General features: G+C 47.4%; 1 protein-coding gene across 2 annotated transcripts; it reads right to left on the bottom strand.

Moving 5' to 3' along the window:
• Positions 1 to 8,333: 8,333 nt before the first annotated feature.
• On the bottom strand, positions 8,334 to 12,937 carry PHB1 (prohibitin 1). 2 transcript variants are annotated; one of them, XM_010177969.1, is made up of 6 exons: positions 12,801 to 12,937; positions 12,245 to 12,406; positions 11,703 to 11,845; positions 10,932 to 11,048; positions 9,708 to 9,803; positions 8,334 to 8,696 (listed from the first exon to the last, which is right to left on the bottom strand). In XM_010177969.1, the coding sequence occupies exons 1-6, from the start codon at positions 12,886 to 12,888 to the stop codon at positions 8,484 to 8,486; spliced, it is 819 nt and encodes a 272-aa protein (XP_010176271.1). In that variant the 5' UTR covers positions 12,889 to 12,937; the 3' UTR covers positions 8,334 to 8,483. The 2 variants fall into 2 exon arrangements, with proteins under 2 accessions (XP_010176271.1, XP_010176279.1); XM_010177977.1 differs by lacking the exon at positions 9,708 to 9,803 and having other exon boundaries at positions 8,484 to 8,534; positions 11,025 to 11,048; positions 12,801 to 12,931.
• Between the last annotated feature and the right edge of the window lie 263 nt (positions 12,938 to 13,200).

The raw sequence follows: 13,200 nt of genomic DNA, 5'->3' as shown, positions 1-13,200 counted from the left end.
AACTCTGCTCTTCTAATCATAGGGGTTGGAAGGGACCTCAGGAGATTATCTAGTCCAACCCAAAGACACACTCAGCCTTCCCTGACAAGTACTTTATGCTGCAGTGCAGGCACCTGGGTGCTGAGGGGCAGCTCTTCAGGGACACAGCATGGCCAGCTGGTTTCAACATGGTTTTACTTGGCCTTGTGGTTGAACTCATCCTGGGCAGGGCAGCAGTAACAAGTTCTGTATAATATAGAAAAGCCTGGCAGATCCTTGTGTGGGTTATTAAATTTCTTTGAGATACTGGGAGTAACATGACTGTATTATCAGAGCCATCAGCCTCTGCATAAAAATCATGCCACACACAAAAAAATAATTAAAAAATGTCTCTTTGGGGAGCTTTGGTTTTGTGCCTTTTTTTTTAAGACAGTACAATACAGATTCTGGGATGTGAGAGTTGGACAAGAGCAGGATGGGAGTGAGGGATACTCTTGAGAACTGGGTTTTTACATTTCATTGTCAGCTTTGGTGTTATGCTGTAATCTCAGGTGGAGTCCCCAGCAGCCTGCCTGCATAAGGGAAGTTCTAACATCTGTGCTGGGGTGGTTGGTAAATGGAAAAGTCACCATAGCATTTCTCTTCCTGGGTTAAGAGCACCTCTACTCAGATCAGCATCAACCCCAACCAAAGCAGTGTGAGCAGCGTCCATGTACTTTGTCTGGTGAGGAACAAACTGGTTTAGAGTCTTTTCCATTCACACCCAATCTTGTAGCTTAGCTTTTTCTATCAAAACTTCCCTCTGGGTTTGAAAAGCACCCATGAAAAGTTCTTCTTGGGAGGAAGATGCTGCAAGTGACAGAAACAAAACCTCAACAGATCTGTCTCGACCAGCTTTGCAGAAGGGGCCCTGCAAGACTTAACACCCATCAGAGTCAGGTTTAATTAATGTCTCTGGGATGGACTCACCTTGTTCAGGCTCAGCCCCTGCTTCCTTCCTGCTCTTGCCTCTCGAATATTTTTAACCTACTGCTTCAGAGGCATCCTGCACGCGCTCTTTCCTACCCTCCTCCTGCCCTTCCTGCTTTGCTGCCCCTACCAGTGTGGGGGGCACGAATGTGTCTTGCAACTGGCATCTTCTGCTGACTCCACCTTCTGCAGCTCAATTTGGGACACGATTTCCCATGCTCGTGCACAGCTTTGGCGTGTCAGAGATCAGGGATACCTCACTGCAGGTTTCTGACTCGGTCCAGATCATCCCCAGTGTGGGGAACCCCAAATGCTGTTTTTGCAGCTGCAGTTGAGCTCAGCCTCCCATGGGAGCTTCCCAGCCTCTCTAATTCCTCTCCATTCTGGGGATGTGCTCAGCAAGAACTGGATTCCTGCTCCATCAGGTGCTTTCCCCATAGATTTGTTTTTTTTATTGCTTTCTCTTGGTGGGGAAAGTGAAACCAGCATGGCTGTGGGTGAGCACGTAGTTAAAAGATAACCCTGTCCTAGAAAAAAACAGGACAACACCACATTTTGTTAGACATCCCCTTAGCTAGAGTACGCTTCATGTCCTCCATCACTCACCCTGATACTTCTCTACCTGGGACAGTCCTCTCCTGCTTCACCAAGTAGAAAACCAAAGCACAAAAAGTTGAGTCATCCCTAAGTAAACCTGACCTACCTCTGAGAGATACACTGGTGTTAGGTCAAGATTTGCTGGACTGAAGTCAGCTCAGTTCTGCTGATGGAAAACAGGCCTATGAGGAACATCTCAGCCCTAGTGCCAGGCAAGGAATAATTAAACCAAATTTGGCCCTAAGAATTGCTCCCCATCTTCTCGCTGAGCTGAGCTCCAGCCTGGCTTAGGATATTATTTCCTACTGGCTTCCACAAGTGCTTTCTCCCCCCACACCCCTCTCCACATCCTCTGTGTTTCAGGACAGAGGCATTTTCTGCTTGATCCACTTGGATATAAACAGCACAAAGGAAGCAATAAGGAAACTCCTCCCCATCCCTTGCTCTAACCACTTCAGACATGCTGCCAGCTGGCTGCAGGGTACAAATTATTACAAACACGGGGAGCTCCCTTACCTGGAGAGGCTTCAGCTCTGGTGCATCAGCGACTGTTGGGGAGCAGATGCCCATTTCAATACAACAGCCACGCTACAAGTGACAACTGCTCCAGAATGCCTGTCCATGGGGTTGCTTTCGGTCTCCTCTTCACATGTCAGGTAGGCTGGTTATCTATTAAATAGAGAGAGAGAGTGTGCACAAGAGAGGGTGAACACACAGAGGAAATCAGGCAGTTTCCTGTTTGTTTATCATGAACAAAAGCTTGTTTGGCTGGTCTGAATGTTGCTAGTGGGCTGGCCTAGCTGCTGCTGCTGCTGCTGGTGCAGAGCTGAGCTCTTCCACTAGCAGGAAAAGAAGGAGAAGTAAGGAAAAGTCTCCCAGAAAAAAAAACCTAACAACAACAACAACAAGAAAACCACACCAAAACTAAACCTCTCTGTAGGTTTGCAGTCAAGGCAGAGTGATTCCACCTTGGCTTGTGGGGCTGTGATATGTGAAGGTGAGAACCAACTGCTGCTCTTTAGTCTCAAGTGGGAGATGTGTTCTAGCAGCAGAAGGAGCTGCAGTCCCCCTCATACAGGCCCTTTGGTGGACCCAGCAGGTCTTAACATTACCCATGACCCACATATTTGCCCAAAACCTGGTCCCCATAACTTAAGTTTTTGGTCTGTATTCAGAGAAATACAAGTTAAGAGTCTGTGCTGTTGTTATTCTAATCACTCTGGGGCCACATAACTACAGGGCTTCAGATCAAAAAACTGCCAAGCTTTTACCTCCAGTATGAATTCACCACACCAATGTTCTGGACCTGAAACAATGCTGGTTTCTAGTGTCAAACTAAACCAACTTGCATCTCTGAAGTCATGCCTAGACATTTCTGTTCCGGTCCACCATGAATTAGTAATAAATTAGGGACAGCCTTTGGTAGGTGGGAAAGGGGAATGCTCCAGGCTGCACAGCTAAGCCACCCTGGGACTAGGGTTAAAAAAAAAAAAGGAGATGGGCATTTGCACCTTGAGCTGGAGGAGTTAAAACCTGGATCTGGAGATGCTCAGCAGAGCAAAAATGGGCATCAGAGGTTTTACTGGGACAGCCCGGCCCAGGGACTGAACCCTCATACTGCCTGTCAGACACCTTGTGTGCCAGCTTGTGCTTTTTCTTCCTGGCCTAGAGACTGTGCTATTGTGTTTGCCTTTGTCCACATCCACTCCTTGGGTCCTCTGCCCAGGGCAAGGTGACCTCCCTGCTCACCTGTCCCCACGTGTGGTGGTTTCACTGGGCTGGCCCTTAGCTAGCTGCCAACGTGTGGTTTGCCCGGGGCTGCCCCTTAGCTACCTGCCACCCCAGCCAGTCACCCACTGCCCCTCCGACCTGCAGGGGATAGGGGAGAGAATTGGGGGGCAAGGGTAAGGAGACTCATAGGGTGAGAGAAGAACAATTTAATAGTGGAAATAAAAGAAAACTTTAAAAATAATGATATTAAAATAGTAATGAGCATAATAATAGGAATAAAATATGGTAATAAGTGATGCCCAGGGCCATTGCTCACCACCCCCCATTTGCCCATGGGGGACAGGAGATGGAATAGCCCCTTGGCAGAGCCAAATACCAATTTAACTTATTAATTTAAATATTCCTCACCCCCTGAGATCTTGCAAAAGATCTAGACTGACAAAACACAGAGTCCTTCACTTCCAGCAACAAAAATGCAAACACTTGTATGTTCTCAGTGTCTCTCTCGTAACAAATCCCAGCTGAAAGCAAAACACATCACTATTCTAGCTCCTAAAAAGACACCCAGCTCCATCCCAGCTAATCCCATCCTTTTTTTTTCCTTTTTTTAACTTTACAGCTTTACAAACTATAGCAAATAAAATGCATTTTTACAGATGCTGCTAAAACATTCAGAAGTAACCCTCCTTTATGGGATTTCAGGGCCTCTAATAAGGAATAATGTGATGAAAATTGAGGTTATGTTTAAAATTAACTGTATATCCCCTCTAGATTTTAAACGTTTGGGGGAAAGATAAATATTCTTAAAAAAATCAGTTTGCTTTGCTATAACTGACTGTTTAAAAAATAATTTAAAAAAAAGGTTAATGAAATGAGGTCCTGAAAACAGGACACTATGGGAGGCTGAGGGACACCCTTTGGTCCCCACTACCCTTCCCACACACAATTGCTGCTGCCATCTGGTGGGAGATCAGCCTGGCTGTCACCTCCACTGCTCCTCACTTGCCATTCCTCTTACTTTCTGAGAAAGGTCATAGAATCATAGAATGGTTTGAGTTGGAAGGGACCTTAAAGCTCATCCAGTTCCAACCCCCCTGCCATCAGCAGGGACACCTTCCACTAGACCAGGTTGCTCAAAGCCTCATCCAGCCTGGCCTTCAATACTTCCAGGGAGGAGCAGCCACAGCTTCTCTGGCCAACCTGGGACACTGTCTCATCACCCTCACACCAAAGAATTTCTTCCTAATATCTAATCTAAACCTCCCCTCTTTCAGCTTAAACCCATTTCCCCTTGTTTTGTCATTAACTGCCCTTATGAAAAGTCCTTCACATCCTTCCTGGCCAACACTGTCACGATGAGCAGCAGAGCTACAGCCTCCATCACTCACCCACAAAACACCCCCCGGCTCCAAGACTTTGGTGCTAAGTGCAACAATTTGTTGGGAAGATGGAAAGATCCTGGTGTGAGTCAGCTCTGGGGAGGGAGAAGCTGACAGAAGGGCATTGAATTCTGACAAGCAAACACCCAGGCAGAGCTCTGGGGAAGAACCTTCCTCCAAGTAAATTTTTGGTCCATTTTAGCTTAGGGTTGTTTAGGGAAGTGCACAATTTCTCCAGCCCAGTAACACATCCAACCTTGCTGGGGAAGTTACTGGTTTCGTGCAATCATGTCCTTCCTCCAGAGAAAAACCAATATAAAACTAATTTGATGAAGGATGAAAAGTTATCAAATACACTAAATTCAAAGTGTTTTGTACAAATAGGTGGCAAAAAATAAAGAAAAACTGACAACAGAAAGCATTCTGCTCCCCAAAACAAAAGTTTGAGCCTGGCTGAAATCCCTAATAAGCAGAAAAAAGTCCACACAATGGAGAAGTGGTAGAACTGCCCAACACAGGAAATTCTTCAATCAATCAGATTTGTGCCATTTATTCCAGACAGAGGGAATCCAGGTGTGACAGCCAGACCAGGGGTCCACTGGCTTTTCTGGTCATAGAAACAAACCTGAAGTTTCTCCACTTCCCTTCACGTGGCATCATCCAGCTGCCTCCCACCTGCGATCACGGCTCATCCAAAAGATGTGGCACATGGTGGTCTTGGAGTACTATGTCACAGACAGTGGTTGCTCCTCCAGATGTGGTCACAAGCCAGTGGTTGCTCCTCCAGACATGGTCACAAGCCAGCCCCTTTCTTGTTCTCTCCAAGGATGAGGTGAAAGGGGAAGATCTACCATTTCTGGAACATCTCCAGCACCTTTGTATGCACAAAGAGTTACAAAGAGCAGGTGGCCCTTGCAATAGCTCTGCCCTGCAGCTGGGAACCAGTCCCCTTAGGCCAGCAGAGCAGCAGGTGACAGTCTCAGGACACCACAGGCTTGATCAACTGGTTGACACAGGTTCTCTGGGAGGACAGACCAGGACCTGCACCACAAAACTCCTCTCTCTGCCCTCAGTACAAAGCCACGTGCCTTGACCCTCTCTCTTATTTCTCCACCTCAGGTTGCGCTCCACTTTTCACCAGCGAGTTTTTTGTTCCTGGATTATTAAGAGCAACAAGGTGAGAAATGCCAGAGAGGGTGGGGACACCTTGTTTGTTGGAGCAGCAAGGGCAGCCTGCCTTCATCTTACCCAAGCCCGAAGCTCTTTCTGTTGCCCTGACAGGTAGAGCAGTGAGAGCGAATGCTCACACCCTGCTAACGCTGCTGCCAGGGAAGGGCCAGCGTCCTGGGAAGCTGAGTTCAGCCTTTGACTCTCTTCAGTCCAGCCTTAGCCAGGAAGGCCAGGCAGGCCAGTCCTTAACTACACAATTTAGACTTTTGGTTTTGTTTTTATATCAAGGAATCTTGCCAGAACCTGAGAAGTTTGGCAGAGGCTGCCAGGTGGTGCTCGCTCACTGCTGCACAGCTCTCAGAGCAGCATCCAGGCAGCAAGCAGAAGGCTGTTTCCTCACCCAGGATCCCCTGTGCAGCCCACACAAAACCACATCCTGATTTTAGGGTCACTGTTCCCATCTGGCCAGCTAGTTGGATGGTCCACATGGTCTACAAGGCTGAGGAGCAGCTATAAACACAATATAAACAAGAGGTTCAGCAAGCTCACAGCAAGACAGCTACAGGTTCAAGAACAGCTTTGAAGTCTGATGAGTTCATGGCAGCTTTAGGCATTAAGTGAGGCAGAGCTGAGGGTAAAGGAGCAGTTAACAACCAGGGAACATTTGTAAAAAGAATTACACCCAAAAGCAAAGGAAATGGTGATTAATCAGACCCAGGGGCCACTGTTAGAACCTCAGATACCTCCTCCAGAGAAACTAACAGCAAAAGCAGCAGGAAACACTCCACTGAAAATGCAGAACTGGAGGGAGAAGTAATGCAGAGCCACAGAAGCTGAGAAGGGATTTCAGACACACTGTTTTAAGCCCAACACCTGGTGCATGAAACTAATGGAGAGAAACACAGGAAACACTAAGGGAGCTTTAAAAGGAGCCTTGGGAGAAAAGTGGAAGCTTCCTTAGAAGTGTCTGAAGTGGTAAACCAGCAAAAGAATAAAGAGCACTTGAGGGGGAAGAGGTCTGGAAGTTATTTGGGAGTTATGGACCTGACTGCTCAGCTGCTTAAAATATTTTGCAAGCTCAGGCACCTCATCACTGCAAGAGTGTACCCTGCCCAGCAGAAAGAGCAGGCGAGTCTTTCCATTTCGCCAGAGGCAAGGGCAACAACCCAGAGTGACTGTACCACAATAAAACCAGCCCACCAGTCACAGCAGCTTTCCTGAGGGCTCAACATCCTCAGGGGAGTGACGACACCCACCTAAGACTGCATTACTCGGGGATAACAGACATTGTACGAGCACCCTGCTTGCAGGATGGAGGTAGCACTGTGCCTTCTGACAGGTTTGAAGTTCACCATAGGCTCTGCCTGGTACAATTTCTTTCCCACAGCACAGTGTTCCATCAAAAGAGCACCCTAAAAAACGTACTTTCATGCAGTAAACACCAGTGTGACCTGTGCAAGGAAGGCAATTAAAAGCCCTCATAATAACTTAAGGATACTCTCAGCCTTTCCTTGTTGCAGGAATTCAGCCTAAGAATCCTATTTCAAGCTTTTGTCAGGAACAAGACCTATTTACCTGTGCTAATTTATCCCAATAATCTAGCACAACCATGAGGTGTCTTGCTCCACTGACCCAACCTTTATTCTTCTGAGGTATTAAAAACAAACAAACAAACAAAAAACCAACCCACACACTGCTACGCTTGGGACAGTGACATTTATTGAAGGCTGGTTATACAATAATCTCAAACCCATCACATCCTCCTCATAATTCAGATTCCCTAAATAAAAAGAGCATTGATGTAACAGAGAATTCTGCCCACCTCAGACTGCCTGAGCCACAGAGCACTGAGTCATCCCTTTCTTTGTCCCAGGTGCCATTTGCAATAGGCCAACTGTCACTTTTACTGACCGTGGTGACTGAACCAACACTGTGCAACAGGGCAAGTGGCAGCAGCAGGGGGAGAAGTGGAGATGTCCCACTGCTGGCATGTACATGAGAAGTATTTCCTACAGAGGAAGTATCTTCTCCTCCATGCCTGAAATTTATCTACTGCATAAAGTGAATCTCTGCTGTTCTCACCCCCAGCCACAATCCACTCAATCCGCGGCTCCAACTATATCAGTGCAGTGGTTCACACAGGCACAGCAGAGCCTAACAGCTGAGATCTCCTCTTACTCTCAGCTGACATCTTAAAATAAAACCAAAAAAGCCTGGTTTGACTGAAAAGTGAGCCCTGAGCATCCCTGTTCCACCTGTAAGTCTGTAACGACCTTGGCTCAGCCAGCCTAAAGGCACTGAAGCACGGCTGTGAAACCAGGATTGATCCAGCACTCTTGTGCTCAGGGAGTTACCTGGGTTATTTGTTTAACCCAGGAGTGAACAGATGAAAACTCTGCTCCTGTTGCTCAAACTGCCTGGAAAGGGGCAATTCTCAAACCTTACACGGTCAGTGGAGCCACTGCTCTGATCGTACCTGGGAGGAATGCAGGTTTCTTGTTAAGAGTGGTTCAGTTTTATTTGATTAAGAATTCAAAAAATGGGTTGAATTTTAATTCCCTCTTTTTTTACCAATGAGGAAATTGCAAAGATTCTTTTGGAAAGGGCTGATCTGGTAGGTAGAGGTGACCAGGCTTAGCTATGGTTGTAAAGCCAGGTTCACTGTGGCAGCTGGAGGAGCACAGACTGTCCAGAGGGCAGGTAGGTGATGTTACGGGACCGTGAGAGCTGGTATGCGATGTCTTCAGCCGCTTCCAACTTGCGCAGCTCAATCAAACCATCTCCTGCAGTGGCCAGTGAGTTGGCAATCAGCTCAGCTGCTTTCGAGTCTCCCTCAGCAGAGATGACAGCTGCTTTCTTCTGCTGCTCAGCCTGAAATTAAACAGATGAGAAGGGAAATAAACAACAGAGAAAACAAAAGCAAAATATAAGGTGTTATTGTCTTGTTTAAAACATCAATTCCCACTTCACCACCCTACTGTTCTTTTCCCCAGTAGGAAAGCTAAGGCAGAAGGTGATTTTATTTTAAGTCTGTATTCCTAAGACTGTTTTACTGCCTACTGTAGAAAAAAGGTTGAAAAAATCATCTTGAAATTGCCTTATCAGTCTTAACCTCATGAAACATTAACCCACCTACGGGCACTCCTGGTGGAAAATTGTCTATGAAAGATTCAAGAACTTCAGTGGAGTTAAAACCAGGTCAGATAAGCAGTTCTGCTACCCTGGATGATTACATGCATTTCACTGCATCCACTGGATTAATTTTGGGTGTAGCTGAAGGTTCTTGCAATCTCAGCAGGTGTTTGTTCTCAACTGTACCGGGGTAACTTGAACACAAAATTGTTTCTGTGGATGCTCACCGAGATCCTGGGTTGATCTGAGATGATGTGGTCTTGCAAACTGTTCTGGTTGTTGCTAGGATAGGGTTTTGCTAGGGATAGAGTCAGTATCACTCTTGGGACACAAGCCTCTGTGATATCAAACACCATGAAAAGTTTCTGCCACCCTCTCAAAATTCACCAACAACAGGATCACTTGGGTTGCAAATCCCAACCCTGAACCCCATTTCTGATAGTTCCTCCCGGGTGCTGTTTCCTCTCTCCTCCTCCGTGCAGACATCTCTGTTCAACACTCCAGTAAGACTGTGACATGATATTAAAAGAAATAAAAAAAAAAGATCCTAAAACCCAACAAAACCGACCTTGGGCTTTATCTACCCAACAATCATGTGCCAGAGCTGGGAACTATGTCAGCATTATGACCTTAAGTGACATCTGGCATTCAACCTGCCTGGTCTCCTGGACAGACAAGATGTTCACTGCAAACTAGAGCAGGAAGGAGATACCACAAACCATTTCCAAGTTTCTCAGAAGGACAAAGTACCTTTTCCACAATGAATCTGGCTCTCTCTGCTTCTTGCTGGGCCACTTGCTTCATTTCCACCGCCTCCGTGAACTCCTTGCCAAAGGTCAGATGGGTCTGCAGGGCAGAAATCAAAACAAAGTCCACAAGGCTGACAGTTTACAGCAGCACTGCTGCGACCCACGCAGCTCCCAGCAGGGAGGCAGCCTGCCTGTATCAGTGCAACTGGAATGGAGATGGAAAACCAGTATCCCTAAAAAGAACAGAAAATGGGACAAGAGGGCATCCCCATCCAGTTTTGAAGTCTCAAGGGAGATGCCACAAGCACAGCTCCAGTCCAGTAACACCAGTAACACCTTCAGAGACACACCATGTTCTCCTGCCACCACCACTTGCTTGAGCACCCAGCAGAGGCAGCCAGCTCACCCCTCCCAGGGCAGAGAAGCCCACTGTCTGCCCACAGGAAGCACCTTCCATGCTCCATTATGCACTGGGATGCTCAGCCCGGGCTATTTGGACAGCTGCAGGCTCCTGGGATGGGACAGGGGAAAGGTGAATGTCCTTCAGTAGCACGCTCAGGAGAAAGCACCAGAAACAATGAATCAAAACCTCATACTCTGCAGAAACAAGGTCGCCTTCCTGCAAAGACTTCCTAGATGTTCAAAGTGAAATCAAAGAGCTCGCTTCCCTTTCCTCTAAGCAGGGTTTTGAGGGAAGTCCCAAAAGGCAGAGGGAGAGGTGCATGTAGGAGCCAGATGACAACAGATTTAATTTACAGAGTTTCTAGGGAGGTCAGAGGGAAGAGCTTCTTCCTTGAATAGTCTTAGATGACTGCACAGCCAGGAGAATAACTGATACTTCATAGAAAATAAAAAAGAGGCTGGGAGTAGTCTACATTTGCACTGCTGCCTTCTCTAAAGCGCCACCCAGCCTGATCCATCACCCACAGAAACACTCCCTCTTCATTTTAACTACAAAAGCCCTGCAAGAGTGAAATCTGTCGAAAAGCCAGCACAGCACAGCCTTCAAGGGCTTGTTCAAGGTCACAGAAGGGCCAGGGACAAAACCAGGGACACTGACTCGAGCTACAACCACCACATCCCGTGCAACTGCAGACAGACAAACACAGTCCACGTGTCCAAACTTCCAGCCCACCCTTCTCTGGCCATCCACTGAATCTCTTCTCCACTGTTCTTATCTGGGCACAGTCCAAAGAGAAAAACTGAAAAGGGAGAAAACTCTTACCAAGGACACATCATCCAGGATGAGCCCGAAGGTTGCTGCTCTCTCTGTGAGGTCTTCACTCACTTGCCTGGAGACCAGCTCTCTCTGAGTGATCAGTTCTCCAGCATCAAAGCGAGCCTGAAATCAGGGTGGACAACAGTGAGTAGAAAGCTCAAAACAGTGAGTAGAAAGTGATCAGTGATCAAAACAGTGATCAGTTCTCCATGTCCTGCCTGTCTTTGCACCCATGTGCTCCAGAATGAATCCAATTCTTCCCCCAAAGCTAGAAAACACCAAGCTGCCCCGGCATTTGAAGTGAGAGAAAGACTAAATGACTGAGAATTGAAGTGTCAGCTGGAGGAGAGGTTGGCCAGCTGAGCACTGAACACAAAAGCACACAACTGGACTCAAATCAGTCAGTAATTAATTAGCAGCCTTCTGGGGATGTTTCCAAAACCAGAGGTCTTCAGTAAACTGAAATCTAAGATTAGAGAAGTGAAAATCCCAGTTTCCTGACTGCGACTGAAGAGCTGAGAGCAGGTAATGAAGAAACCTCTTTCCACCCAGAGACCATCCAACACAAATCAAGTCAGGCCAAGCAGTCAGAATGACTAAGAAACAATTAGTGTAGCTCCAATTAACTTTTCTGGATGGCCCATGAGAGCCTGGGGGTGGAAAGAGAAGCCCTAGAGCCTGGAGCACAACATATCCCACACTCAGCAGGTCCCTCACTGCTAAAAAGAGGAAAGAAAGATGTTGAGCAGAGCCCAGCAGGTCTCACGCTGTCTTTACCACAACAGACTTGAGGATTTCAGTTGTGATCGAGGGCAGGACACGCTCATCATAATCCTCCCCAATACTGGTGAAAATCCGCGGTAACTGGGCAGTCACTGGTCTGAACAGGATACGCAACGTGATGTTTACGTTCTGTAGATCTGGAGGAAGAGAGTCACGAGTTTAGTGGCAAATCACAGGGGACAGGAGACCTCCTGAAGAAGCTGTCCTCTCCAGGGCAACTCAAGGAGAAAGAATAAACATCCAGATTTCTTTTTGCCAGCAGACAAGTTATTTTTACTACTCCTTGTACCTCGAGATCCAAATCCTCCTTACAGATTTGTGATGCAGGGAATGTCAAGGCAGAGACTTTATGTTTAAAGAGATGACTTCTAGGACTGAAGAAAGGCTCCCTTAATCTGCTTTGTAATTAAAAAGACAAATCAAACCCTTCCTGCCTCTGCCAAACCGGATTCAGAGCACATGGGATCTCCACATCCAGAAAAGAGAAGTCATCACAGCATCTGATTTTCTGACAGTTGCCAGGTCCAAGCACTCACCTTTGCTGCCAGTGATGACGGGAATGTTACGGGGGCGAGAGCGGCAGTCGAAAATGATGGGTTTCTGTACCCAGGGGATGAGGAAGTGGGTACCTTCTCCTACCACCGCGTCCTGGACCCCACGGAATCGATCAAAGATGACAGCTCTGTGACCTGCATCAACTAGAAAAGAAAACAGCAAGTTCAGCTCAGCTCCACTGTTGTTGTACCTGCATCTGTCATACCTGCACACAACCAAAACCTTCTCCAGGGAAATGGTCTCTTGGGGAGAGTTAGAGCTTTTTATTACAGGAAATCAGTGAAATTAATTAATTCAGAGCAACGAGGCACAGCTGTGACTCCTGGTCCCTCAGTCTGCTCACAAAGGCAGCAGGTTTTTAGAGAAAGGACCCTGCAAATCCTCTTGCTTGTGCAATGCACGAGGTATAAACCAGCCCAGCCAGGCTTCGTGTCTCCCCTCCCCAGATGCCATTAGCAATAAGAGCACAGAGCAGCCAAAATACCGACAAGAAAAATAAAAGCTATAAACTGGAAGCGTTGGGCTTCTCCCACTCACCGTTGTAAAGAGCAGAATTGACAACTCCACCTGCGACAGCCAACCCCAAGCCAAGCTTCCCGAGGTTTTCAAACACCTTCGCAGCCATTTCACACGTCCAGTTCCAGCCCTTTTAAAAAGTCCCTCCTGCAAAAAAAAAAAAACCACCCCAAAAAACAAAACCCACGAGCTTGTTAAAGTGTATTAAGCAAAGTCAGGGGGTCCGCGTGTAGGAGCCTACGGAGCTGAGGATTAAATGAACCCCCCTGCAAAAACCCCACCTGCAGTGGGGGCACAGCCCCAGCAACTCCTTCTCCCCCCTCAACAGCCACCTCAGCCCCGTGGGGCTGCTCCACCCGCGTCCCCTCCCTCAGCTCGGAGCCTGAGGCCCCGCAGCAGCCTGCGTGCGTCCGTGGGGACC

The sequence above is a fragment of the Antrostomus carolinensis genome, unplaced genomic scaffold (assembly GCF_000700745.2).
Source record: "Antrostomus carolinensis isolate BGI_N321 unplaced genomic scaffold, ASM70074v2 scaffold28150, whole genome shotgun sequence".
NCBI lineage: Eukaryota > Metazoa > Chordata > Aves > Caprimulgiformes > Caprimulgidae > Antrostomus > Antrostomus carolinensis.
Note: the sequence above shows the minus strand (reverse complement) of the source record. Positions and strands in the feature narration are given on the sequence as shown.